General features: G+C 38.0%; 1 protein-coding gene across 1 annotated transcript in view; it reads right to left on the bottom strand.

Annotated features, from left to right (window-relative positions):
• Positions 1-25,823, bottom strand: part of KCNH8 (potassium voltage-gated channel subfamily H member 8) — a 403,459-nt gene that overhangs the window by 54,457 nt on the left and 323,179 nt on the right. Inside the window, exons 9-11 of the mRNA XM_059921945.1 lie at positions 20,780-20,979; positions 19,647-19,896; positions 13,447-13,661 (exon numbers count right to left, since the gene is read on the bottom strand). Of these exons, the coding sequence (XP_059777928.1) occupies positions 13,447-13,661; positions 19,647-19,896; positions 20,780-20,979 (665 nt within the window). The remainder of the gene's footprint in view (positions 1-13,446; positions 13,662-19,646; positions 19,897-20,779; positions 20,980-25,823) is intronic.

Raw genomic sequence — 25,823 nt, 5'->3', positions numbered from 1 at the left:
TTTGTCTTGTTGATGGGATGGCAGGTGGCCTTTTCATCCTCTGACTTTCCCAACCCATCTAACCCCCATCTCCCTCCAAGGAGCTTAAAAATCAAACTGTTCACGGTTCAACTTGCAAACACAAGCTGAAATCCCCAGATGTCATGGAAATGTGGCTGAGCTCTTTGCAGGGTATGCTTCATGCTATTTGATTGGCAGAAAGCTACACAGGAGAGAATCCAGAGGAGATGAAACATGAGCCCATTTAGAGATGTTTAGATCTCTTTGTGTGTTCTTGATTTTATCTTTAATATATATTTAAATGGAATTCGGTTTCTAAGAAAATGTTGCTGAGTTATGATTGTACAACTTACAGTGACGTGATGACCCACAATTCACACACAATCACTAGCTTTGCTTCATTTGTCCAACTACCTCTGAGTACCCCCCTCCCCTTTTCTGGATCTTGTCTCTTAACTCTTCAGCCCACTGGGTTGTCATGGAAACCACTGTGGTTTCTACCACAGTGTGATCTCTCCTCATCCTTGACCCTCTCCCCTCACCACACACACACACACACACACACACACAAAGTGATAAAATCTGAGTGGGCACTTGACTTAAGCTGAACCACTCAGTCTTTCCACAGGAATCTAAAATCAACTAAGAGAGTTAAGCTTAATCTGTTGCCCCCTGGAATTGAGGAGCTGCTATCCGTCACCATTTCCTGCCATTTGGATGAGGAAAGAAAGATGGCAAGTCTACTAAATGAGATAAGAATGGAGAGAAAAAGAAAAGGAAGAAATGGAGAGAAAATAGAATAAGAAACGAAGCTTGAGAGTCTGATTATAAGAATTCCTGAGATCCAGGTGTGCATGTGGGTCTGTGTGTGTTATGTGTGTGTGTGTGTGTGTGTGTATTTTATTTAATCATGTAAGATACTTGGAATCCTTACAATAAATCTCTGCTTTTAGTTCTCTATTTGAGTTGGATTTCTTTCTTTCTTTCTTTCTTTCTTCTTTCTTTCAGTCAAAAACAACAGAAATTTATTTCTCACAGTTCTGGAGTATGGGAAGTCCAAGATCAAGGCACTGGCAGATTCTGTATCTGGCAAGGGCCCACTTCCTGGTTTATACATGGGTGTCCTCTCACCATGTCCTCACATGGCAGAGGAGTGAGGAAGCTCTCAGGGTCTATTTCATAAGGGCACAAATCCCATTCATGGGGGCTCCATCCTCATGACTTAATCACCCCCAAGAGCCCCCACCTCCTAATACCATCACATTCAGGGTTAGGTTTCAACATATGAATTTTGCGGGGGACACAAACATTCAGTCCACAGCACTTGGCTTCTGTGGTCCTGTTGGCTTGTTTGCATTTTAGAGTTTAGGTTGATTTTCATTCTGGTTTCACTTTGCAGATCACTTTATTTATTTATTATTTTTGCCACTGATTTATAAGTTTTATTGCAATGAAAAATGCAAATTGTTGTTCATTTAGTGTCTTAAATAGGTGAGTTAAACCAATAATAATTTAATTTGTTTTTATAACTGCATTTCTGTTTTGATTTGCAGTAGTTTCTGAAGATATAATTAATGTACAATAAAATGCACACATCTTAAGTGAACAGCTTGATGAATTACTTCTCTAGGATCCAGCAGTTTCATTCCTAGGTATTTACTCAAGAAAAATGAAAGTATATGTCCACAAAAGTTCATAGATAAGAATGTTTAAAGCAACCTTATTCATAAGAATCCCAAACTGGAAACAATCCAAAATCCATCAAAAGGAGAATGGATTTGAAAATCATATATCAATATAATGGAATATTTAGCAATAAAAAAGAACTTTTGATATACTCAACAACATGGATATATCTCAAAAACATTAGGTTAAGCAAAAGAAGCCAGCTTCAAAAGGGTACATATTGAATGATTCCATTTTTATGACACCGAAATACTGGCAAAATGAATCTATGTCGATAGAAATCAGATAGTGGGGGTTGGAAGACTGACTGTGAACAGGCACGATGGAACTTTCTGGGGGAATGGACATGTTCTATTTCTCATTTCTGGTGGTAAGTTACACTGGGATATACAATTGAGTTGGATTTCTGTTGCCTACAGTAGATGTCCTCCTTCTAAATTGTCCCAAAATTTACCAGGATTCTCAGGCTGGCCCTTTTGCCAATGCCCCACACTAACTCTGTCCTAAAATAAAAATTTTAAAAAGAATCAGTCTGTCATTTGCGAAGGGGTGAGGGTAACCTCTTTCTTTTGCTTTACAGCATTTGGAAGTTATAAAGCCTTCGTCTCTCTCAAGCTGGGTTCGAAGCAGGAGAAACAAAATTTCAGGGGTAGAGGGGAGTGTAAACTTAGAATCCAGTCCTCCCTAAGATCGTCCTTAAGGGGCAAAAGGTGGGGACAAGACTGATGTAGTAGAGGGAATGAAACAGTAAGCATAGCAACCACTAAGAAGAGAAGAGGACAATGAGGGTCACTGTGCTGCAGCCAGAGCAAGTAGGACGGGTCAACACATGCAAGAAATTCAACAGCAATCTTCATTTACTCTGTGCCACAAGCATGAACACAATACTAGGCTCTGAGAACACTGAAACACGATCTCTTCCTTCAAGGTACTATGCTTGCCACAACTTCTGAATCCACTGGAAAACACCTGTATGAGTGTTTCAGAACATAAAATATACACTGGATGCAGGTAAAGTTTCCAGGCCATTACTTACTGGGCTTTTCCCAGCATACCTGACACTGTCTTAAGCACCATAAAAGTGTAGGGTAGGTAAAACCGTTCACCACAAGATACCTCAAGGAAGGGGGTTTGCTCCCTAAGGGAGAGTATTTTAAAATACATGACCAGCAAAACACTTGTTGAGCCTGGGATGGCAGGGAAAGCTGACATGGTAAAATGCCATGTGAGTCCTTCAATATGCAATGTTCTAAGAACAATTATCTCAGAAATGTGCAGAATTAATTATGTTCTCTTATTACACAAGACTGTGCTAGCAGATGCACACCTACACACAGGCTACTCTTGAAGAGTTAAGTATCTGGGCTGTCAGATATGATTTTTAAAATTATTACTATTCAGTAAATCATTTTCAGGAAAATTGCTTCCAGGCAGCCCAATCTTATTTGAGACTGAAATGGGGACTAAATTTAAACCAAGTCCCTCCTTTGGAAATCACTCTCTTTTCACTATAATCTTGAAAAAAATTGTAATATAGTCACATAGGAAGCAAGAGATATTGGCAAATCACAGACTTCACTTGAAAGACCCATTCAGGCTTGTTTTTATCTAAGGGAAGAAGCAAGGAGTCAAACCTCATGGATACAGTACAGCTTAATTATAGAAGAAACTGTCTAGTGCCAAGAGGTTCAAGTGAACATAACTCAAATAGGGCCTGGGAATTAGATGTTTTTTCCAATGACATTTGCATTTGAGATAGGGCTGCCTTCTGAAAACATAAAACTGGAGGTAAAGATTCACCTTTGCATATTAAAGACTTGTGGTCCGTACCCAAATAGAAATATAAATTCATATTCAGATGCCACTGAGGCTAATGCTGATTAAGAAATATGAGAAATGCTTGACCATCATATATACTACAGACCTTATACCTAGTTACCTAAGTTTACCACTTAGGGCAACAGACCTGTGTATTACATTCTGATTAAATATTTTATAACCATAGATAAGCTGCTCTACTAGACCCTGGAGTTTTCCACATGCTCGTTTCATCCAAAAAATTTGTGGCCTCATGCCCTGGGCAATAAAAGTGAGGTGAATAACAGTTCAGAATTATTTGATGTTTAAAAGTTCTCTACTTTCTGGGGGTATTAGTGTTGTAATAGTTAATCTATGTCTACAGAAAATATATGTGTTACCTTAGATTTGAAGGTGGATTTTTTTTTTTTTTTTTTTTTTTTCATCTTAACACCTACTATACCAAACCATTTGGAGAAATTGCATTACCTACATAGTAAGAGTTCTTTTTCCTATTTTTCAGCTTAAATTCCTCCTATGGCTTTTGAAAACTTCTTGTCCTGAACTTAGGGGAAGTGAAAAATTGCTGTTTTGCAATTTAGCTGTTCTTTTAATTTGTTCTTTCAAATCCTACTATTGACACTCTCTTTGCTTTTGTTACTTCTAAGATATATAATTCTAAAGTCCCATAACTTTTCATTTTAGACTCCATTTACTGGCTATATAGCCTGCTCTCTTTAGGACTTTTAATTCATTTTCTCAAAATTTCACATAGGTTCCAGGTCCCAAAGTAAGTTTTCTGACATTTATTCATTCAAGTATCAAATAGATATTAAATGTTGATTCTGCACCATGCTCTGATTTAGGCACTGAGGATATATGTAGAACAAGACAAAGCCTTCATAAAATAGACATTCTGGCAGGAGACACTGACAATGAACATGAAAACATACATATTAAAGTAACTGAGACCTTGTTAAATGCTATGAAAAAGATAAACAAGGTGATGTGACAGAGGATAACTGGAAGAGGCAAACTCCAGGGCAGGCAGTCAGGTAAGGTCAGGGGAGTAGCACTGGAGAAAGAAAAAATAGCAATGCAAAGGCCCTGAGGCATGAGAGGCAGGTAGGCACCTGGCATGTGTAAGGAAGGGAAAGCAGGCCAGTTTGTTGGAATGCAATGCTGGACACGAGTTGATATCAGATGTATCAGATAAATTTGAACGACAGGCAGGAGTTGGAATGCAGAGAATCTTGAAAGTTATGGTGAGAAGTCTGGATTTTATTAACAGTTCATGAGGATCCATTGAAATACTTTAAGCAACAGAATGACATGTTCCAATTTATATTTTGAAAAGGTTTCTCCTGTAGACTTGAGGAACTAGGGTGGGTAAGGGTTTAAGAAAAGAGGCAAGGATGGGTGCAAACAGTCTACACAGGGGATGCTCCCACATCCCACAAGGCCACTCCTTCAAGATACAGAAAGAAAAAAACCATTTGACAAAATTATACATGCATTTATGATAAAAATTCTAGAAAAAGTAGATATAGAGGGAATGCATCTCAACATCATAAAGGCCATATATGACAAACCTACAGCTAACATCATACTCAATGGTGAAAAGCTGAAAGCTTTTCCTCTAAAATAAAGAACAAGACAAGAATTCCCAATCTCCTCTCTTTTATTCAACATAGTATCGGAAGTCCTAGCTATAGCAATTAGTCAAGAAAAAGAAAAAAGTCATCCAAATTAAAGAGGAAGAAGTAAAACTGTCACTATTTACAGATGATATGATAGTATGTATGTATATATTTACAGATATATGATACTGCATATAGAAACACCCCAAAAAATCTATTAGAACGAATAAATGAATTAATTAAAGTTGCAGGATACAAAATTAATATCCAGAAATCTATTGTGTTTCTACACATTAATAACAAACTACCAGAAAGAGAAATAAAACAATCCCATTTATAATTGCAACAAAGCGAATAAAATACTTAGGAATACATTTAACCAAGGAGGCAAAGGACCTGTATTCTGAAAAGTATAAGACATTGAAGAAAGAAATTGAAGATGACACAAACAAATGGAAAATTATGCCATGCTTATGGATTGGAAGAATCAATATCGTTAAAATATTCATACTACATAAAGCAATCTGCCCATTCAATGCAATCTCTATCAGAATACCAATGGCATTTTTCACAAAACTAGAACAAATAATCCCCCAATTTTTTTGGAACCACAAAAGACCACAAAAAACCAAAGTAATTTTGAGAAAGAAGAACAAAGCTGAAGGTATCAGGATCCTAGACTTGAAACTATGCTACAGAGCTAGTAATCAAAGAGTATGGTACTGGCACAAAAACAGACACAAAGCTCAATGGCATAGAAGAGAGAGCTGAGAGATAAACCCACACTTATATGGTCAATTAATCTATGACAAAGGAGGCAAGATTATTCAATGTGGAAAAAGTCTCTTTAATAAATGGTGTTGGGAAAACTGGACAGCTACTTGCAAAGGAATGAAATTGAACCACTTTCTCACACCATATACAAAAATAAACTCAAAACAGACTAAAGGTTTAAATGTAAGACCTGAAACCATAGAACTCCTAGAAGAAAACATAGGCAGGAACTTCTTTGACATTGGTCTTAGCAAAATTTTTTTGGATATGACTCCTCAGGTAGAGGAAACAAAAGCAAAAAAAACCAAATGGGACTACATCATACTAAGAAGCTTTTACATGGGGAGGAAACTACCAACAAAACAAAAAGGCAACCTACTGAATGGGAGAAGGTATTTGTAAACGATACATCCAACAAGTGGTTGATACCAAAATATATAAAGAACTCATACAACGCAGTATCAAAAAACCAAATTAACCCAGTTAAAAAATGGGCAGAAGACCTAAATAGACTTTTTTCCAAAGAAGACATACAGATGGTCAACAGGCCCATGAAAAGATGCTCAATATTACTAATCATCAGGGAAATGCAAATGAGCTATCACCTCACACCTTTAAGTATGGTTATCATAAAAGAGACGATAAATAACAGGTGCTGGCAAGGATGTGGAGAAAAGGGAACCCTCGTGTGCTGTTGGTGGAAATGTAAATTAATGTAGCCACTACAGAAAACAGTGTGGAAGTTCCTCAAAAAACTTAAAACAGAAATATCATATGATCCAACAATTCCAATTCTGAGTAGTTATCTGAAGAAAATGAAAACACTAATTTGAAAAGATGTATGCACCCCCATGTTCACTGCAGCACTATTTACTATAACCAAGACATGGAAACAATCTAGGTATCCATCGATATATGAATGGATAAAAGAAGATGTGGTATACTATACAACAGAATATTACTCAGCCATAAAAACAATAAAATCCTGGCACTTGCAGCAGCATGGATGAACCTGGAGAGTATTATGCTAAGTGAAATAAGTCAGACAGAGAAAAACACGTACCGTATGATTTCACTTATATGTGGAAACTAAAAGACAAAAGAACAAACAAAACAGAATAAAACAGAAACAAACTGGTGATTGTCAGAGGGGAGAGGGTTGGGGGGGGTGGAATGAAATAGATGAAGGGGATTAAGAGGTAAAAACTTCTGACTAGTGAAAAAAAAAAACTGGCTACAAAATAAATAAGTCACAGGGATGTAACATACACATAGGGAATACAGTCAATAATACTGTAACAACTTCGTATGGTGCTAGATGGCAACTGGATTTATTGTGATGATCATTTTATAAGATCTAAAAATATTGAATCACTATGTTGTACATCTTAATCTAATCTAATATTGTTTGTTAATTATAACTCAATTTAAAGAAAAAGAGTAGAGACAGGGAGAACTATTACATCACTTCTCTTCTGTCATGGTCAGGGAGATATGTCTCAGTACCTACCTGCCCACCCTGCCACCCCATACACACCCAACAGGCTGGTGAGAGCAAGTTGACTCTCCCAATAGCATGAAACTTTTACATTTAATTATGTTTAATATATAGGTGTGATCTGATGTATATGCTCACACTGGAAAGTTTTCCATTAATTATGTCTATAAATGTGCTTGTTTCACTCGAGAGTCAAGCCTGGAGTGCGTCGTTTTGTAACTACACTATTGAAATATGGGGCTTGGTGTGTAGACAGAGTGTGTGTTGATGGGGGGTTTGGGGTACTGTGATGAAGCTTGAGGTTCTGAGCAGCTACGGGTCAGCACCATAAATCACCCACATACCATCAAATACATCAAAACTGGAGGAAAGCTGCTAAAAGTGGGTGCTCCTCACAGGCTCCCTTGTCTCTGTTCAGGAACCTTCTCTGAAATTTGGTGTAACCTCTTGTGCTGTAGTGGAGGTGGCATTTCAAAGACCTTCACCCAGAGGTCACTGACACTCAGGAACCTAGGGAAATATCTCTCCCTTTACTAAAGAGGTGGGGAGAGTGAAGGAGGAGACTTTATTTTTTATGCTGATCAGATTATATAAAAATAATGGAAAACTAAGGGAAAAAAATGAGGTAACCAACACACTTAAACTGTAATAGGTTTCCAACCAAAAAATGGGCAGAAGACCTAAATAGACATTTCTCCAAAGACATACTGATGGCCAATAGGCACATGAAAAGATACTCAACATTGCTAATTATTAGAGAAATGCAAATCAAAACTACAAAGAGGTTTCACCTCACACTGGTCAGAATGGCTATCACCAAAAAGCCTACAAATAATAAATGCTGGAGAGGGTATGGAGAAAAGGGAACCTTCCTACACTGTTGGTGGGAATGTAAATTGGTGCAGCCACTGTGGAGAACAGTAGGGAGGTTCCTTTAAAAACAGAGTTGCCATACAATCCAGCAATCCCACTCCTGGGCATATATCTGGAAAGGACGAAAACTCTAACTCAAAAAAATACATGCACCCCAATGTTTATAGCAGTACTATTTACAATAGCCAAGACATGGAAGCAACCTAAATGTCCATCAACAGAGAAATGGTTAAAGATGATGTGGTACATATACACAGTGGAATATTACTCAGCCATAAAAAAGAATGAAATAATGCCATTTGCAGCAACATGGATGAACCTAGAGATTATCATATTAAATGAAGTAAATTAAAGACAAATACCATATGATATCACTTGTATGTGGAATCTAAAAAAAATGATACAAATGAATTTATTTACAAAACAGAAACAGACTCACAGACACAGAAAACAAACTATGGTTACCAAAGGGGAAAGGGAGGAGGGATAAATTAGGAGTTTGGGATTAACATATACACACTACTATATACAAAATAGATAAACAAGACCTACTGTAGAGCACAGGGAACTATACTGAATATTTTGTAAATAACCTGTAATGGAAAAGAATCTGAAAAAGAATACATATATAAATGTATAACTGAATCACTTTGCTATATACTTGAAACACTGTAAATCAACTATACTTCAGTAAAAAAAATGACCAAAAAAATTTAATAGGTTTCATTGAGTAACCCCTGTTAAGGTAAAACCAGAGAATTTATCACCTTTTTCCGACAACCATTGCCATTTGCTGCTTCACAACCTCACCACCAAGTCAGATTCCACGATGTGCAAACCCAGAACATATCTACACATAACCATAGCAATATCTGACCTTCAGTGTCTTAGCACTATTAATTTTTGAAAACATATTTTAGATACTCTTCCATCACTATTTATCTCAAATTCAAAATTCTTATGTTAAGGCAAACTGAATTTCACAACCAACAACAGATGGGTCTGTGCTAAAATCAATTTTATAGGGTTTACCATGAGAAGCTGTGAAGCAAATTTCTTAGCATCTCCATAGACAGAAATAGCTAAATTAATCTATGTCGTTATTGGGGTCATCCAGGAGATATAAATAAGGGCAAACACAGAGAATACACTGAGTGCATAAAACTTCTAATTAGCATGAGATCAAAATAGTACTGGCTAGCTTTTTCACAAACTTAGAAAATATTTTACACATTTTAATTAGTTTTCCTGTGGGAATTGGGTGAGCTACTATTCTAAAGATACGTAATTTATCAGAGTTCTGGAGTCACAGCTTACAGTTACATGCATACCTTTTGACTATTTCTTAAAATGCTTTTTTGGTCTTTATTTCAGAATGGGTTGATTATCAGTCTCCTCTTTATCCAGATGTTCTGGTAATGTTCTCTGTCACCTGATAGTTTATAAGCTACTTGGGATAGAAGGTGATATCCAGAAGGCAAAATTAGAAAGACACAAGGCAATCAAACTGAGAGAGTTAAGCTAATATGTGTCAGAAACAATGGGGAATTTGTGGATGAAGGGAGAGGATCAAGAGAGGAGAGGAGGTGAGAGCAAGAATAAAGGGCTGAACAATGGGGCAGGGCGGCCACAGGAGTTTTAAGAATAAGGATATAGAGTGAAGTCACATTTATACTGTTTGCATTTCCATCATGCAAATGTTCCTCCTTCTAGAACTCATTGACCAACCTTTCACACAGGCTTCAACCCACCAGAAACCCTGTGTGATTGGATATTTTTGTTTGCACGTGTGTGGGAATTAAGGAGAGGGCTGGGTTCCACACTGGTCTGACACCAGAGTTGCTGTGCAGAGAGCAGGAATCCATGACCACAGGTAATCGTCAGAATATAAGCTCCTCCCAAAGTCACAGTATCCTTAGAAATAGCACAAGACTTCTCCCCTGGGGTATAAAATTGTGGGTCAGGGTGGTCCAAATTTACCTTTAGAAGGTATAGCATCCCAGGATCTTGGATATAATGTAAATAGAACTTCTGAGTGATACAAGATGAGGAAACACAAAATATAAAACGATAAGGGTCCCAGAGGTAAGCACCAGTTCCCATTAGCCCTTAAAATGTAGCTTAGAAGGAGTCCTCTGTAAAGAAACAAGACTTCTGGTTTCAGCCACAATGAAATAGCTTATATTGAACTAAAAAATAATTATAAATCTGGACAAAATACATAAAATAACTGTTTGAAAGCCCTGGAGAGCAAGCAACTTAGGTCAGACTTGAAGGGGCTGTGCTGCCTGGGAAAAGGGAAGCCCATCAGTGTGAAGACCATGTTTATATAAGTGTTTTCCTGAGGGAATCGGCTGTTTCAGTGTGAGGCGGAGGAGGAAGGAGCAGTCTTCCTGGCCGAGGACGTTTAGGTGTACCAAACCACCTGGGATTTGATGAGTAAGCCCCAGAGAGGAGGTCACTGCATCAATGGGGCCCTTGAGGCATCAGCCAGCTCCCCATTTGAGCCTACACAGGGTGATGCTCCAAGAAACCAGGTGATTTCCATAACCACGTGATGCTCAGGAGATGCAGGCTGGAATTCAAGGCCTGCCAAATTGGAGGAGCCTTGGTGAACATCCAAGGATTTTAGCTGAGATCCTGAAAAAAATCATGTCTTAGGAGTGAGCACTATACCACCAGATTAAGGGCAACACTGAAACAGATCAGCCTAACAGAGCTGAAGAGGAACTGTGGGCAGGATGAAAGTGATTTGCTGGTACTCTACCTGCCTGCCAAAAGAAACGATAACCCTATTTGGAGGAAAATAATGTGAACACTTTTTCATAAACAACATCTACAATGAAACAAAATCATGATATCTGCTAAAAAAAAATGGGTGGGGGCCAAATAACCAAAACAAACAAACAAACAACAACAACAAAAAAACACACAAGAGAAATAACAGATAATGAAAATAGTCTCATTGGCAATTCAGACATTGGAGTTTTAAAATCACTACGATTAATGTTTCAGCAAAGAGAAGAAGAAGATAAAAAATGGATTAAAGGTAAGAATCCTTAAAAGTAACCAAATAAGAAGAAACTAGGGGTTGAGATCCCATATTTTCCATTTGTCTATGCTGAGGAATGTTGGCTATTTCTCTCTTCCCTCATTTCTTTTTCCGTTTTTGGTGACTTCGATGCCCTAACTCACCTCCACTCTTCAAAAATAGCTGTCACATTACGCTGTCGTGGAGAGCACAAAAGGCAACTATAGTCGTAGACCTCGATTTATTGAAAGGGAAGAGAAGAAGAGTGTCTTCAAGAAGAAGAGACAACAGAGGACTTCCCCGGTGGCACAGTGGTTAAGAATCCGCCTGCCAATGCAGGGGACATGGGTTCGAGCCCTGGTCCGGGAAGATCCCACATGCCACAGAGCAACTAAGCCCGTAAGCCACAACTACTGAGCCCACGTGCTGCAACCACTGAAGCTGGCGCGCCTAGAGCCTGTGCTCCACAACAAGAGAAGCCACCGGAATGAGAAGCCCGCGCACCACAGTGAAGAGTTGCCCCCGCTTGCCGCAACTAGAGAAAGCCTGTGCGCAGCAACGAAGACCCAACGCAGCCAAAAATAAATAAATAAATAAATAAGAGACAACATGACTACGAGTTTACAGATTTTAAAATGACAGACACCTGTGCCCATACTCTGTCCCTGCCACCTACAAGTTTGTGTGACCTCACACATGTTACTTAACCATTCTGCATCTGTTTTCTGTCCTATAAAACCTAGTTGACACTCACCTTCAACAGTGGCTTTAAGCACTAAATGAGATGTTTTACACAGGCAGAGTACTTAGCACAAATATGTTTGCAATAAATATTGATACCTCCTCTGCTGCTTGAAGCACACATTCAAAAGTGGTAATCTTGGGGCTTCCCTGGTGGCGCAGTGGTTGAGAATCTGCCTGCCAATGCAGGGGACACGGGTTCGAGCCCTGGTCTGGGAAGATCCCACATGCCACGGAGCAACTAAGCCCGTGAGCCACAACTACTGAGCCTGCGCGTCTGGAGCCTGTGCTCCGCAACAAGAGAGGCCGCGATGGTGAGAGGCCCGCGCACCGCGATGAAGAGTGGCCCCTGCTTGCTGCAACTACAGAAAGCCCTAGCACAGAAACGAAGACCCAACCCAGCCAAAAATAAATAAATAAATAAAATTAAAAAAAAAAATGGTAATCTTGAACGTCAGAAAGGGATACCATCTACATACTGTCTGCCATTTGATATCCTCCACCAAGATGAAGTCATATGCAATTTGGGTTCGTTCTTTACCTTTCAAGTGGAGAATACTGATGACGAACAAAATGTCCCCACAAGTGGGTTAGTCAAAACAAGAGCTTCGTTTCTTAAACCCTTAGGGAAAAAATCGAGTATAGCAGATATCTGGGACAAAGCTCAAGGCAGCAGATCAAGGCTTCTGTTCATAGAGAATGCTCTGCGTACGTGCTCTGGCTTGCCTTTCAACAATCATCCCTATTAAATCATTGGTCTCTCTGACACATCTAATGAAGTCATGTTCATGAGCAGCTTAATCACGGGATGCAGTTTGGTACATATTTTGACAGGAAAGCTGTTTGTATAAACTGAAACATGCAGCAAATATATAATTTCAGAAAATGTTCATTATGCTTTCAGCGTGACAATCTTTGGCTTGAATCCTTCCGTGCATATTTATTCATTTTAAGATAGGCTGTTTTGAGTACCGGTTAACAAATAAAAAGATATTCTTAAGCAAAATGCATGTCAAGCCAGTGGAGTAGTGAATAATTACACACACAGCAAACTCTGCACTACATACTCTATCCAGAAATCTTTCAGTTCGGGAGAAGTCACACATCTCTAGCTGAATATTATATGTCCCTGAAATTGATTCTGGCTATAAGCACATGAAAATAAACAAGAAAGAAACTGAATTAAGAGAAGTCATCCGTAAATAATACTTTCCTAAAATGTTGATAACAAGCTCCAGGTTTGACTTGTAGCTAATTATCTAACTGCTCAATTAGTAACCGAACAGCCCTACCGTATCTGCTCAGAGACTATTTGAAGTGAAGTCAGGACTTGTGCCTTTCCTGTTATAAATGATCTCCAGGCCCCATGTGTTTGGGTCTCAGCACCAATTAGAAGTCAGACTTACATCACTCTCGTGACCTTCTCGAAGGTTGTATGTGAGGTCATGCTGAATGTCTTCCATAAATTTGTGAGCATATTCTGGGTAAAGGTCCAGCACTTCAAAGAGTCCTTTGAGGATAATGCACTGGAGATCACAGTAGGTTAGCGCCTTCACATCTGCATTGGTCTTGATCACTTGGTCCTTAATTGATAGATTGGCTCCAATTAAATCCCCTTTCCCTTGAAACAGTGAAAAAAAGAGACATGTAGCTTTAATGAAAAGCAAGCTTGGGACTGGTAACTTTGTTTGATTTACAGGCTTCATTTCTCTGAAATTACACTGAAAGAGAAGAGGAACCTTTATCTGGGGCAGGGTTTCTCAGCCTCAGCAGTGTTGAGATTTGGGGCCTGATCATTCTTTGCTGGCAGGGGGAGCATCCCGTATGGGGTAGAATGTTTAGCAGCATCTCACATCATCCATTCCCAGAGATGACACCCAAAATATCTGCAGGCATTGCCAAATGTGCCTTGGCAATCAAACTTGTCCCCAGTTGAGAAAACTGGTCTAGAGAATAAAGCCTAGGAGCCTGAGAGTTAGGAACTGTAGGTCATACATGGGCTCCAGACAGGTCCCTCACAGGATTTGATAAATGACTTTAGACAAAGCAGTTGACATTTTTCGTCACAGTTGCTTTAACCATTCAAGGGAAACAATAATGGCTCAGTTTTTCTGACTGTAAAAATGCTCCAGGATTCTGAGGTTTAGACTATCAAGAAGTATATTAATCATTTTGATTCTAGCACTTTGGACAATAATATAAGCATCACCATCTAATATACTCGGGTTGTTTTATTTATCTCTGAACATGTCTACAAGACAGGAGCGGGGGGCGTGGAGGAGGAGAGTTGAGAGGCAGAGGCAACTACTGGGCATCACAGACCATGAAATCTACTACATAAAAATGCAAAATACAAGTCATAGTTTTAATGCTCTGTGACAGTGTAAAAATCCCATTTTCTCCAGCAACAAAGAAAGTGAATAAATAAAAACTATGAGCTCTTCCACTGTGGGGAGAGATGGTCTAACACTACTTTATTCCCATTTTCTGTGTCCCACCCCACAGCCAGCATCTCTGATCTTTTGTCCATAACACCTCTGTCGATCAGTCTTAGGCTACACTTCACCTGTCTGGGAACTAGCTTACTTCCTCCAGTTTGCTGATTAGATAATATTGGACAAGTTATTTGAATCTTTAAAATCTTAAAATTGATTCGAATCAGTTTAACCTGGCAGGTGGGTGAGCATAATTGTAATTACTAACAAAGAGCTGATTGCAGCTTCAGTTTTATTTTAGACAGAGCCATTAATTCACTCAGCGTCCATGTGAGAAATCTGCAAGAAAATCCATTCAATTCTCAGACAAACTTAGGTTAAAAGCTGAGGTAATATGACCAAGTTCACAAAGGACGCTGGCATTGGATTCAAGGCTCCAACTTAGGAGTTTCTACTTTGTCTTTGCTTTGTCTTCAAATATCATCATGCCTATAAATAAATAAAATAACTTTTATTTATTTATATATTTTTATGTCCACTTTGTTTCATTTCATAGGAAACCAACAACCACTAATTGACCAACCAAAAACCACCAAGCAAATAATATCTTTGGAATGTTATAGAACAAATTGCCCCGTCCATTATCATTCAATTAGTTTTTAACTCTGAAACTTTTATTTTTTCCTGTGCCCAGAATTTCTGAAAGCAAAGTCTCTGGCATGCAGCAGGCTTCAATAAAAGTCTGTTTTATTGGATTTGACAGTAAAAGGAGATGTGCCACATCAACCATGAATACCTGAGATATTCATAAATATTTGTGCCAGATCAAAACATTTTAAATTATTCTAGGTATTATCTTTGAATTAAAACCTTGAAATTGAACCTATTTGGCAGAAGAAAAAAGACTAAAATCTATATTTATAGACACTAAGAGAATAAACAGCCACATAGTGCTGAAGAATTCAAGTTTGATTTATTGTTGTCACCAATCCTGCTAAACTTGGACATTTTTTTTCTTGCATGTTTTGTTAGAAATCTAAATTGCTGCTCAAAAACTCAAAGTTGGATACTGATGCAAGATGTAAATATAGCCAGGATGGACTGAATACAGCAAATTTTCAAATTTTGTATACCTGAGGAGAATTTACCATGATGCACCATGTTGCCACGGTGAGAATTCACATTTTCTGTTAAGCAACTGGTGTTTGGAAAAACTTTAGGGTCATCATACTTTCATACCTGGTGATTTCGGCCACAATGACTCCAGCATCTTGCTAAACTTGGCATCTTAGAAAGAATTCTAGTTTATTTATTTATTCAATGGATAATTATGGACCACTGACATGTGTGCCAGACCTCAGCTGGAGCGTGGTCCTCACCCTCACTAATTTTATGATTTTGTGGATTACTCACTACCTAGATTTAGAGCCTAGATCTAAGTTTCTTAATTACACTGGGTTTCAGTATCCTTATTTCTAAAAGAAAAGAAGATATTTATGGTCCCTTAGAGTCTCTATTATTCAGAATTCCATTACTGGTATTTGCTAATCATTATTCTTCCATTGGGCAAAAAAAACGTTGATGGGATGCATGTGCAAACCATCCTGGTTAGAGCTATAACTTATGTTTGATTATAATTAGGTAGACTAATGCCATCTGTGAAGAGGGCATTTATCCGTGCTTTGTCATCTTCTTTTTTTTTTTTTTTAAAAATTGAGTTAGCAGTTTTTTTGTTTTTGTTTTTTTTTTTTTTTATTTATTTATTTATTTATTTTTGGCTGTGTTGGGTCTTCGGTTCGTGCGAGGGCTTTCTCCAGTTGCGGCAAGCGGGGGCCACTCTTCATCGCGGTGCGGGGACCGCTCTTCATCGCGGTGCGCGGGCCTTTCACTATCGCGGCCCCTCCCGTTGCGGGGCACAGGCTCCAGACGCGCAGGCTCAGCAGTTGTGGCTCACGGGCCCAGCCACTCCGTGGCATGTGGGATCTTCCCAGACCAGGGCTCGAACCCGTGTCCCCTGCATTAGCAGGCAGATTCTCAACCACTGCGCCACCAGGGAAGCCCTGTCATCTTCTTTTAAATCACGATGAAGAAAGTGTTCAATTACCAGGACATGAAATGAATGTGTATAAGGCAGACAAATTCTATCCCTGGAAAAATCCCTGCCTCTGTGTCAACTGCCTCCCCAAAAAGCATCAGATTAAGAATGCCTTCAAGAATTGATAGGACGATGGGATTGTTTGAATAAATTATGGCTTGACAGCTGTTTGGTGATACTTTTCCCGTACGACATTATGTATTAATTATTTTGTTGGCAGAGTGAACATGTACTAAATATCTATATTTTAAGCCATGTGCTTAAGTTTATCAAAGTCAGTATTGATTTAAATTGGCCCATAAGATAATATTACCCTAGGGGAAGTAAAATAGTCAATCTCCGTTGAAATAATGCTAACCACAGAGAGAAAATATTACTAATTTATTATCTTTGGGTTTAGTCCCAATATAACATAGGCGTGTTTCAAATGGTCATGTCCATTTTTGAGAGATATATGGTAGCAGCAAAGATGGGAAAACGTTAATTACGGGAAGCTCAATTTATGGAGGAAATGCGGGCCAGAAGCACAAGGCAATGAACTAAGTCTTTTAGTTGTTAGTAGAATTTTTTAAAAATAAGAAAATCCGATGGAATTGTATATTACAAACAATAGTATTTACATACAAGCCATCAAATTTGTACCTATCGTGGCATAGTATCAGGGATGATGCCTTCGTATTCCATTCCTAGAACTGTTGCTAGTTACCAAATTTAAAAATTCACCACAATTATGGAAAAACCCACATTACATACATTTAAAAATAGTGCATTTATTTGCTTACATGTATATCAAACCATAAGCTGCTAGAAAAATAACTAAATACCCTTTAATTTTATTTATTTTATTTTAAATTAATTTTTATGGGAGTATAGTTAATTTACTATGTTGTGTTAGTTTCTGCTGTACGGAAAAGTGAATCAGTTATACATATACATATATCCACTCATCTTTAGATTCTATTCCCATATAGGTCATCACAGAGTATTGAGTACAGTTCCCCGTGCTATACAGTAGGTTATTAGTTATCTATTTTATATATAGTAGTGTGTATATGTCAATCCCAATCTCCCAATTTATCCCTCCACCACCTTTCCCCCTTGGTAACCATAAATTTATTTTCTACATCTGTGACTCTATTTCTGTTTTGTAAATAAGTTCATTTGTACCATTTTTTGAGATTCCACATATAAGCGATATCATATATTTGTCTTTATCTGACTTACTTCAATCAGTATGACAATCTCTAGGTCCATCCATGTCGCTGTAAATGGCACTAAATGCCCTTTTAAAAGCAGACTGTGTCAATGGACAGACTATAAAACCGATAGTGGTACTAAGGAAACCCACAGGTAAAGAAAGGTTTTTGAAGCAAATTTAAAAATGATTGTCACTTTTAATTTTGAATAAAAAATGATAGAATGACTGATCTTTAACTTCACAGAGTTGAGAAGTGGGCAGGAAGAGTGTTAAATTCTCCTCTTGAAAAACACACACATACAGAGTCTCACTCTCCCACTGATAATGAGCTGGCCACACTGAGGATAAATACACTCTTTTAGTTGCTCTTCCATGCCTTTCTATTAAGGAGAAAAACATAAGGAGGTGAATCAAGAATTGAGCACAAACTTTGGAAGGCAAACCCTACCTTTCATCTGGGATGTGGTAAACTGAAGTCAATGGGAAGCAATGGAAAGCATTCTTCCATTTGGTATTTTACCCCTCGCTACCCCCATCTCTGCACCTCTAACTGGGGATAATCATAGCAACCTAATAGGGTTGCAAGATTTGAATTGGATAATGGACATACAACACCCAGCTCACATTAGGGAATCAATCAATATTAGTTCTCCTCTCTCTTCCCAAATATAACCTATCTTGAAGCTTACTAGCTAAAATCCAGAGACTGCAGACTTAACAATGATCATATAGAATAAAAGGCATTGTTCAGAGGTGGAAAAAACACTGGATACAGAGTCTGAAGACCTAGGTTAGCTTTGGCTTCAGAAAAAATGAGAAAATACCTCTCTTATCTGTCTCTTTGTGTTAGGAAAACGTAACTAAGGTCCCACATGTGAAAATACTTTGTAAAGGGTTGGGTTGTCCACAGATAGTAGGTTCTGAAATATGAAAATTAAAAATAAATGAAAAGTGCTGCATTAGCCACTTTTAATTAACACAAATTCTGAACATTATCATTCTACACTGGTGTTCAAAATATATCGTTTAGACCAGTACCTAATTTATTCGTAGGCCCTCAAGAAATAATAGTTGAATAAATAAATGAACAAACAGATAAACAAATGAAAGTGATTTTTAGAAGAGGTACACATAAAATTGCAGATAGCAATTTTTCTACATTAACCCTGCATGTCATCTTTTGTCAGCTGACATTTACATTTCAACGAACACCAATTATGTCTTAATAGTTGGAGTCAACTTTGTGGTACAAAATATTCACAAATTGTCCTATGAATTTTTGAGGGAGTGAAAAAAGCCTATCATCAGCTTGACAGAATTGAGTTAATGATTGCTATGATTGCTATGAGAGCTTATTCTCAATACGAAATCATTTTTTGTGTAATTTCTAGCACAGATAAAACAATTTTCAATGTTCTTCTCTGAATTGATTCTCCACAAAAATGCAGAAATGCCCTCTGAAAACTGACCAGCTGTTTCACCAAGATGCAGACTATATCATAATTTATAATCTGGCTTTAGGAATCAGAAAGAACTGTGTTCATTCTCTTGCTATGTTATTTGGGACAAATTAAGTTAACTAAGATATGATATATTCACTTGTAAAGTGGGGATAATATTTACACCACTGGATTTTTAACAAGAATCAAAACATGTGTTGGATATAACACTTAGCACAGTGTAAACTCAATATATGGCATAAAAATTAATAATAATAATAAAAACTAATAATAATAATTTGGCAAATTAAACCCATATCCTGAATCCACATATTCATCCCTAATTTTCCTTCTCTCAATCACAGTTTTTCCCCCCATTTCATCTCCTTAATTTATGCTCCAGAGTAAAATTTCATGAAGCTTTTCAACTCAGACATACCAAGAATCGCCAGCACCATGCTGTCTTTAAGAACTTCCATGGAACCCGAGCATACAAAGTAGATGGCCTGCAAAGCATCTCCCTGACGCAGCAGATACTCCCCTGGAGCACAGAAGGAGGTTTTGATGTGTAGGGACAGAGACCTGAGGCAGCCCCGGCTGGCACACTCAAAAAGGGACAACTGTAAGATTTCCTTGTTCAGGTGCATGGTGATGTCAGAACGAAGCTCATCTGGAAAATCTTTCAAAAGCTGTCAGAGAAGATGAAAGAGGGAAACAAGTTGGGGTCAGTCTTGCGTAATTGATTGACTATAAGACCACAGGAAGTTTTTCCCACTGTTTGACCAACCATAGTACAGAAGAGGAAATATACATATGAATAATCCTGGAGAGATTTTTTCCATGACTGTGACCCTGGTTGTGTGCTCCTAAATAATCAGCTGTTAATAAGTCTGGAGAAATAGAATAAATTAATAAAAGACTCTAGAATGAAACATATAGTTCCTTGTGACTTGCTTCTCACAAAGACACCTACTCAGGACAGAAGATATGGAATTTGGACCCTTTAGTGTTTCCTCTGCTGTCATGACCATCTGAAGAGAGGAAAAAACAAATAATCACTTAAAAATATTGATGACTGGTTTCGTTGGGGGGTTGGTGGAATGGTTGCTTGATTTTATAGGATACCTTTTCTACAGTGGAGGTCTGCGGTGTTTCTGGATGTCCAAAGATAACATGTTTGCTGAAAAGCCATTTCTTTTTTTTTTTTTTTTACTTTGTTGCTTTTAAAGGTAAACATTAACTTGATTAATCTAATATTCCATGATTCCATCATTCAACTGTCATAAGAATTGGTTCCTTCAAAGAGGGTCAATGAGAATGAAAATAAGTCTGCCTGATTGACCAAAGTAGCAAGTTACTGTAAAACACAGGCCAATCCAAAGTGACATTGTAAAAACATAAGCCAGAGCAGATGAAAGAAGATGTATTGAGGTCATGAGAGACTAAAAATAAAGAGATAAAGAAGGTGGTAGGTGTGTATTTCCCTTTTGAGACCTGCATTAGAGCACTTTGCTTTTACCTTAGAATACGTGCTTTCTGCCTGAAAACGTCAACATGAGAAATGCACATTACCTCATTGGAATCTATTCCATTGTTGACTGACCAGGTTGTTTGGAAATATTCAAGCATCCTCTGCTTGAGCTGCTGGGGCAGGTGATGGACACGTATGAAGTCCTTCAGATCCTTGGTTCTAGTGTGATAGAGGGACCACCTGGAATACATCCTCTGTATGATCGCCGTCACGTTTCCAAACACCAAGGCATGCATCAAGGCTAGAGAAAACAACATGGCATATAATGGGAGAAAAATAGGATGGAGGGGCTTCCTCCTTATGTATAAATGTACAGTCTATATATCCTGAATCAGCGGAGTACACGTAGCTGGCCACGTTGACACAGCTATTTTGAAACAGGCTTTTTGCTGCAGCTGCAGTGCCACAGGGTGCATCCTGATGTAGTCATTTCGATTCCACGTGGCTTGATCAGAGTAAAAATACCTTTTAAAAATACTCAGTAATAAGAACAATAGACCACTTTGACCCACACTTAATCTGTTAGCCGCCATCCTGGCTATGACAAACTTTGATTTTTGTACTCTATTCACATCTGTATTATTTTAATCGTTGGGTATAACTGTGTAGGTATGATGAAATGGTTTTAATAATTTCATAGAATAAGCTATCAAATTAGGGCTTAATAGTTATTTTTATTATAATAACAAATACATTTCAAAAGTAAGTCTATAATACAAATCTGGTTAGCCTTTATGAGAATATTAGTCTCTTCCCCAAAGCCATCATTTAAAATTAGCTTTAGGATATTAAATATGACACGTTTCTATTAATAAAGGTACTGAAAAAGGTGTTAGAAATGTAATTGAGGATTTCCTGGGCAATCTGAAGACAAGATAACACCACCCCAGCTCTCTAGTCACTTTAATTTTAAGGGACGTAGATATTAGAAATCCTGAGACCATTCAAGAAACAAAGAATTCAGATATTCTGCTTAGATTCCTCGCCACCCCTCTGAGAAGAGCCGGGTGGTACACGAACATGTGACTCCTGTTTCAATGAGATTTCTTGGTCAGTCTTCCCCTCCCAAAAGCACCACCAGAGTGTAATGAGAGAGCAGGCTTTGTTCACCAGAATTCCAGAGTGGATGGGGACTAGGGATGGATTTTCTCCTGGAAAAACATAGAGTGAGCAAGCAGATGGACTTCACTTCCCAAGGAGCCACCTGCTGTGGGGAGTGGTCAAGTATCTCAAAGTCAGAAAAGATGTGAGGATTTTGCACTAAGCAGTAGTTGTTGGTCAAACAACGGGAATGGCCTAGCAGACACCAGCAAGGAGCCCGAGAAAGCCTTGGACCCACCTGGGTTTGTGAAACTGGGAAAGAGAAAGACCCAAGTGTGCCCACACTTACGGACAGATCAACTCTCTGTGATATTCAGATTTCAGCCCTGATCCCCATGGGACTGGCAAGGAGGTAAGAAGCTCAGGGGTTGGGTGAAATCACTGGTTTCAGCAGTTTTTAGTTAAAAAAAAAAAAAAAAGACTAAAAATTTCTAGTTTGTCTATTAAGACCTATCATAAATGTCCCTGTGCCCAAATCTCAACGTCCAAGGAACTATGTTAAAAGTTTCTTAGCACCAGAATTGATAATTAGTGCAAATGTGTCGACCTGTTGTTACATCCATCCTCCTGAATATTTCAAGATAGCCCCAACCCGAATTCTTTCTTTCGGTTACATTTACCAGAAATTATCAACTTTTGTCATACTAATTTCAGCCTAATCTAACACTGGAGTTAAAATTCTTTATCAGGTTATACATCATCATTTCTCTATGGAAAATACGGTCACCATGCCAGTAAAGTCACCCCATAATAAAGAAGGCCTCAATATTTTGGAGAAGTTACTAGAATAGGGTTAAACTTAGGGTCTATATACAGGAGGCAATATAATGTTGCAGAGGAAATATGGACTTCGGAATCAGACACCACTAGATTTAAATTCTGGCTTTACCACTTCTAATTTTGTAAACCAGGTGAGATATGTAATTCCCTTGCGTGGTTTCCTTATATGTAAATGGGCATAACAGTACCTTACTCATAGAGTTATTTCAGGATTTAAAGAGTTAAAATATCTTTTTTAAAGTGCCTTTAATTGTGTGTGGGTGCTCAATTTATGTTAATTTTTCCCATGAAAGTGAAAAGTGCTATGAATTTCCAGGATGCTCAGTGGTGTAAAATATGCAGGAGAAACCCAGATTTAAGGTTTTCCAGCAACCTGTCAAATAACTGAGTGGTTCTTTGTGGAAATAACTTCTTGATGGAGGAAATTCAAGAAATAGTCAAGAAATGCCTGCTACATGCAAGCACACGTAGGTGCAGATTCTTCCTAAGTGTTCAAAAATGAAATGTCTTCCAAAGGGTTAAAAATATCCCAAGAAAAACGTATATTGCTTAACAACTAAATGTTGAACGCTTATTGGCAGGTTCTAAGTAGAGGCTCATTCTTCTGTATGGTTTTAGAAGCACAACAATTCTGCCGCTTAAATATTTTATTTGGAAGGGGAGACCTCTATTTATGATAAACACTCAGCAAAGAAAAGAACTGATTCTGCTCCAAGTCGAAGGAATTAAACACCGATTTCAGGCTCTGTTAATATACTTATGGGCTCAGTGTTTGGAAGCCTCACCATCTGTAGAAAGTACGTAGTAATAATCATTTATGGCGATTAAACTGAGTACTGAGAACAATTTTATTTCATTTATTTTAACACTGCTTTCCTTAATTATGTGTATGATTTTAACTTTGCTTAATTATAATGCCTGTAAAGCACTTAAGGTAAGAGAAGTAATATGTTCAGATCACTTAGCGTCCTAATTGTACATTATCAATAAAATGAATTACTGGATTCATTGTAGCATTCATAAGTGTTGTTGAAAAGCCCTAGTCTATGTCTGAGTCATCATAATTTCAAAGTCTCATTTCAGCATAGGAAAATACTTCTAATTTAAGTAGTTCAAAAAATACAACGCTAGCTCTCGTAGTTTTTCAGTTTTCCAAAGTTATTATTGCCTCTCTGTCACTGGCTATCATTTTCACACTGGCGAAGAGTGTTTGTGACTGTCAGACCAAATCATTCCATCTACTATGAAATTTTGACTGAAGAACTTCTATATCCAGGTCAGTCTGGAAATTATCCTTCACTTTTCCTTTTTATTCCTAGGAAATTTGATGTATATAATTCTTAAAGTAGCATGCTAGGCCTGCTGCTGAGTCTGTGGGAGGTTCTTTTTCTTTGCGGAGGAGTTTTGTATAGAATGCATTTTGTAAAAGATCATGTGAATATCAGGTTTTCAGAGGAGGCTCAACACTCAGGATCTGACATGAAAGTAAACAGACTTCAAATGAAAATGCATTCTTATAGGTTGCCTGGCTTTCTCTTTCCCTCTTTTCTTTCTCTTTCCTTTCCTTCCCCCCCTTTTTCCCTCCTCCTTCCTTCTCCTCTCTCTCTCTCTCCCTCCCCACCACTTCTTTCTTTGGATTTTGGGCAACCTTGCTGTCCTGAGATCATCATTTCTGATTTCTTTAGTCAACTACTTTGCAGTGCCTTCAGAGTCTACAGGGGAACTGTGCTCTCCTGCTATAAATGGAGACCAGAGCTCAGGCTCTGGGTAACCTTAGCTGCCCTCCTCTTCTTTCTCACCGACTTATTGCCCTGGAATTTTCCAGTCCTTGCTATAAGTACACTGGGTTGTGAGTGGCAGATGGCAGGGAGAACAGAGAGTGAGAACAATTTCCTAAATGATGACTTGAAACGGCAGTGTAAAGACACCTTAAAAACAGCGAATTTGTGGGTCCAAAAAATCACGTCAGGGTAGTATTTATAGGATAAGAGGACCCAAGGAAAGCCTTGGCTGTTAAGAGTTTCACTCTACCTCTTCCATGGCAACAATGCCTCATTTAAACTGGACATGTCCTGAGTGATGAGTCCTCTTCACTAGAAAGCTATATCTAACCTCTGAGGCTGAGGTGATGATCCCAACACTTGGGGCTCAGTCATCAGGCAGCCATTAATAAATATGAAAGAGGAATTTTAAAAGACATGGGAAAATGTTCTCAATATATTTTGTTTGGTGACAAAAATGATATGTGTAGTTGATATAAATCTCTTAGAAAATGGGGGAATAAATGTATGAAAAGACTGAAAAGAATATCCTTTGGTGATGGGATTATATGTAATTTTATTTTTATGTAGATTTTCCAGTTCTTTCGAAATGTGCATTATAATAGGAAAAGTTAAAATGGAAAAAGAAAGAACATCATCTGCCTGAGTACCTATTTCCATTACTCAACTGTGAACTCCTCGAAGGAAAGCATCATATCTTAGTCATCTTTGTTTCCCTAGCATCTAGCACAGTGCCTGGCATAATTTTAGTGTGCCATAAATATTTATGGAACCAAAATGAACCTCTGGCAGTTTGATAATTTCTTTAAAAAGTTTTATAATCATAAGCAAGTAGCTTGGAAAATTTAGGAACAGTTCAGTCCCAAGCCCTTCCCATCATCCCCATCCCACTCTCCAAAGGCAAACTTTCAAAATTATTTCTTTTAGGTCTTCTTCTGATTATCACCAATATTTTAGATCATGAGATATCACTTCTACTGCTTAACTTATCATATTAAGACAAAACCTAAAAAGCAACTTGACATGAAAAGTGAGAACTCAGCTCACTGCTATTCACTTTCTCATCCCACACCTGATAGTTATATTATTATTTTTAGCTCATCTATTATCATTTTACAAACTAAAATTAGTATCAAAGACACACATTGAGAAGATTACACAAATAGTAAATGTATAGTTCATTTCTCAAAGTGAACAGATCCATGGAATCACCTCCAGATGAATAAACGTGATATTATCAGCACCCAGGGCTCCCTGGTGTCCCACACAGTCACCAACCAGCACCCTCACCAAAGGTAACTGCAGCTATGAGTTATACTGCAATCAATAACTTTTGCCTACTTTTGAACCTTCTTTAAACAAAATCATACAGTGCGTACTTATTTGTGTCTGTCTTCTCTGCTCAGCATTGAGTTTGTAAGAT

This window comes from Balaenoptera ricei, chromosome 4 (assembly GCF_028023285.1).
Source record: "Balaenoptera ricei isolate mBalRic1 chromosome 4, mBalRic1.hap2, whole genome shotgun sequence".
Lineage (NCBI taxonomy): Eukaryota > Metazoa > Chordata > Mammalia > Artiodactyla > Balaenopteridae > Balaenoptera > Balaenoptera ricei.
The sequence above is the reverse complement of the archived record's forward strand: the minus strand, read 5'-3'. Positions and strand labels throughout refer to the sequence as shown.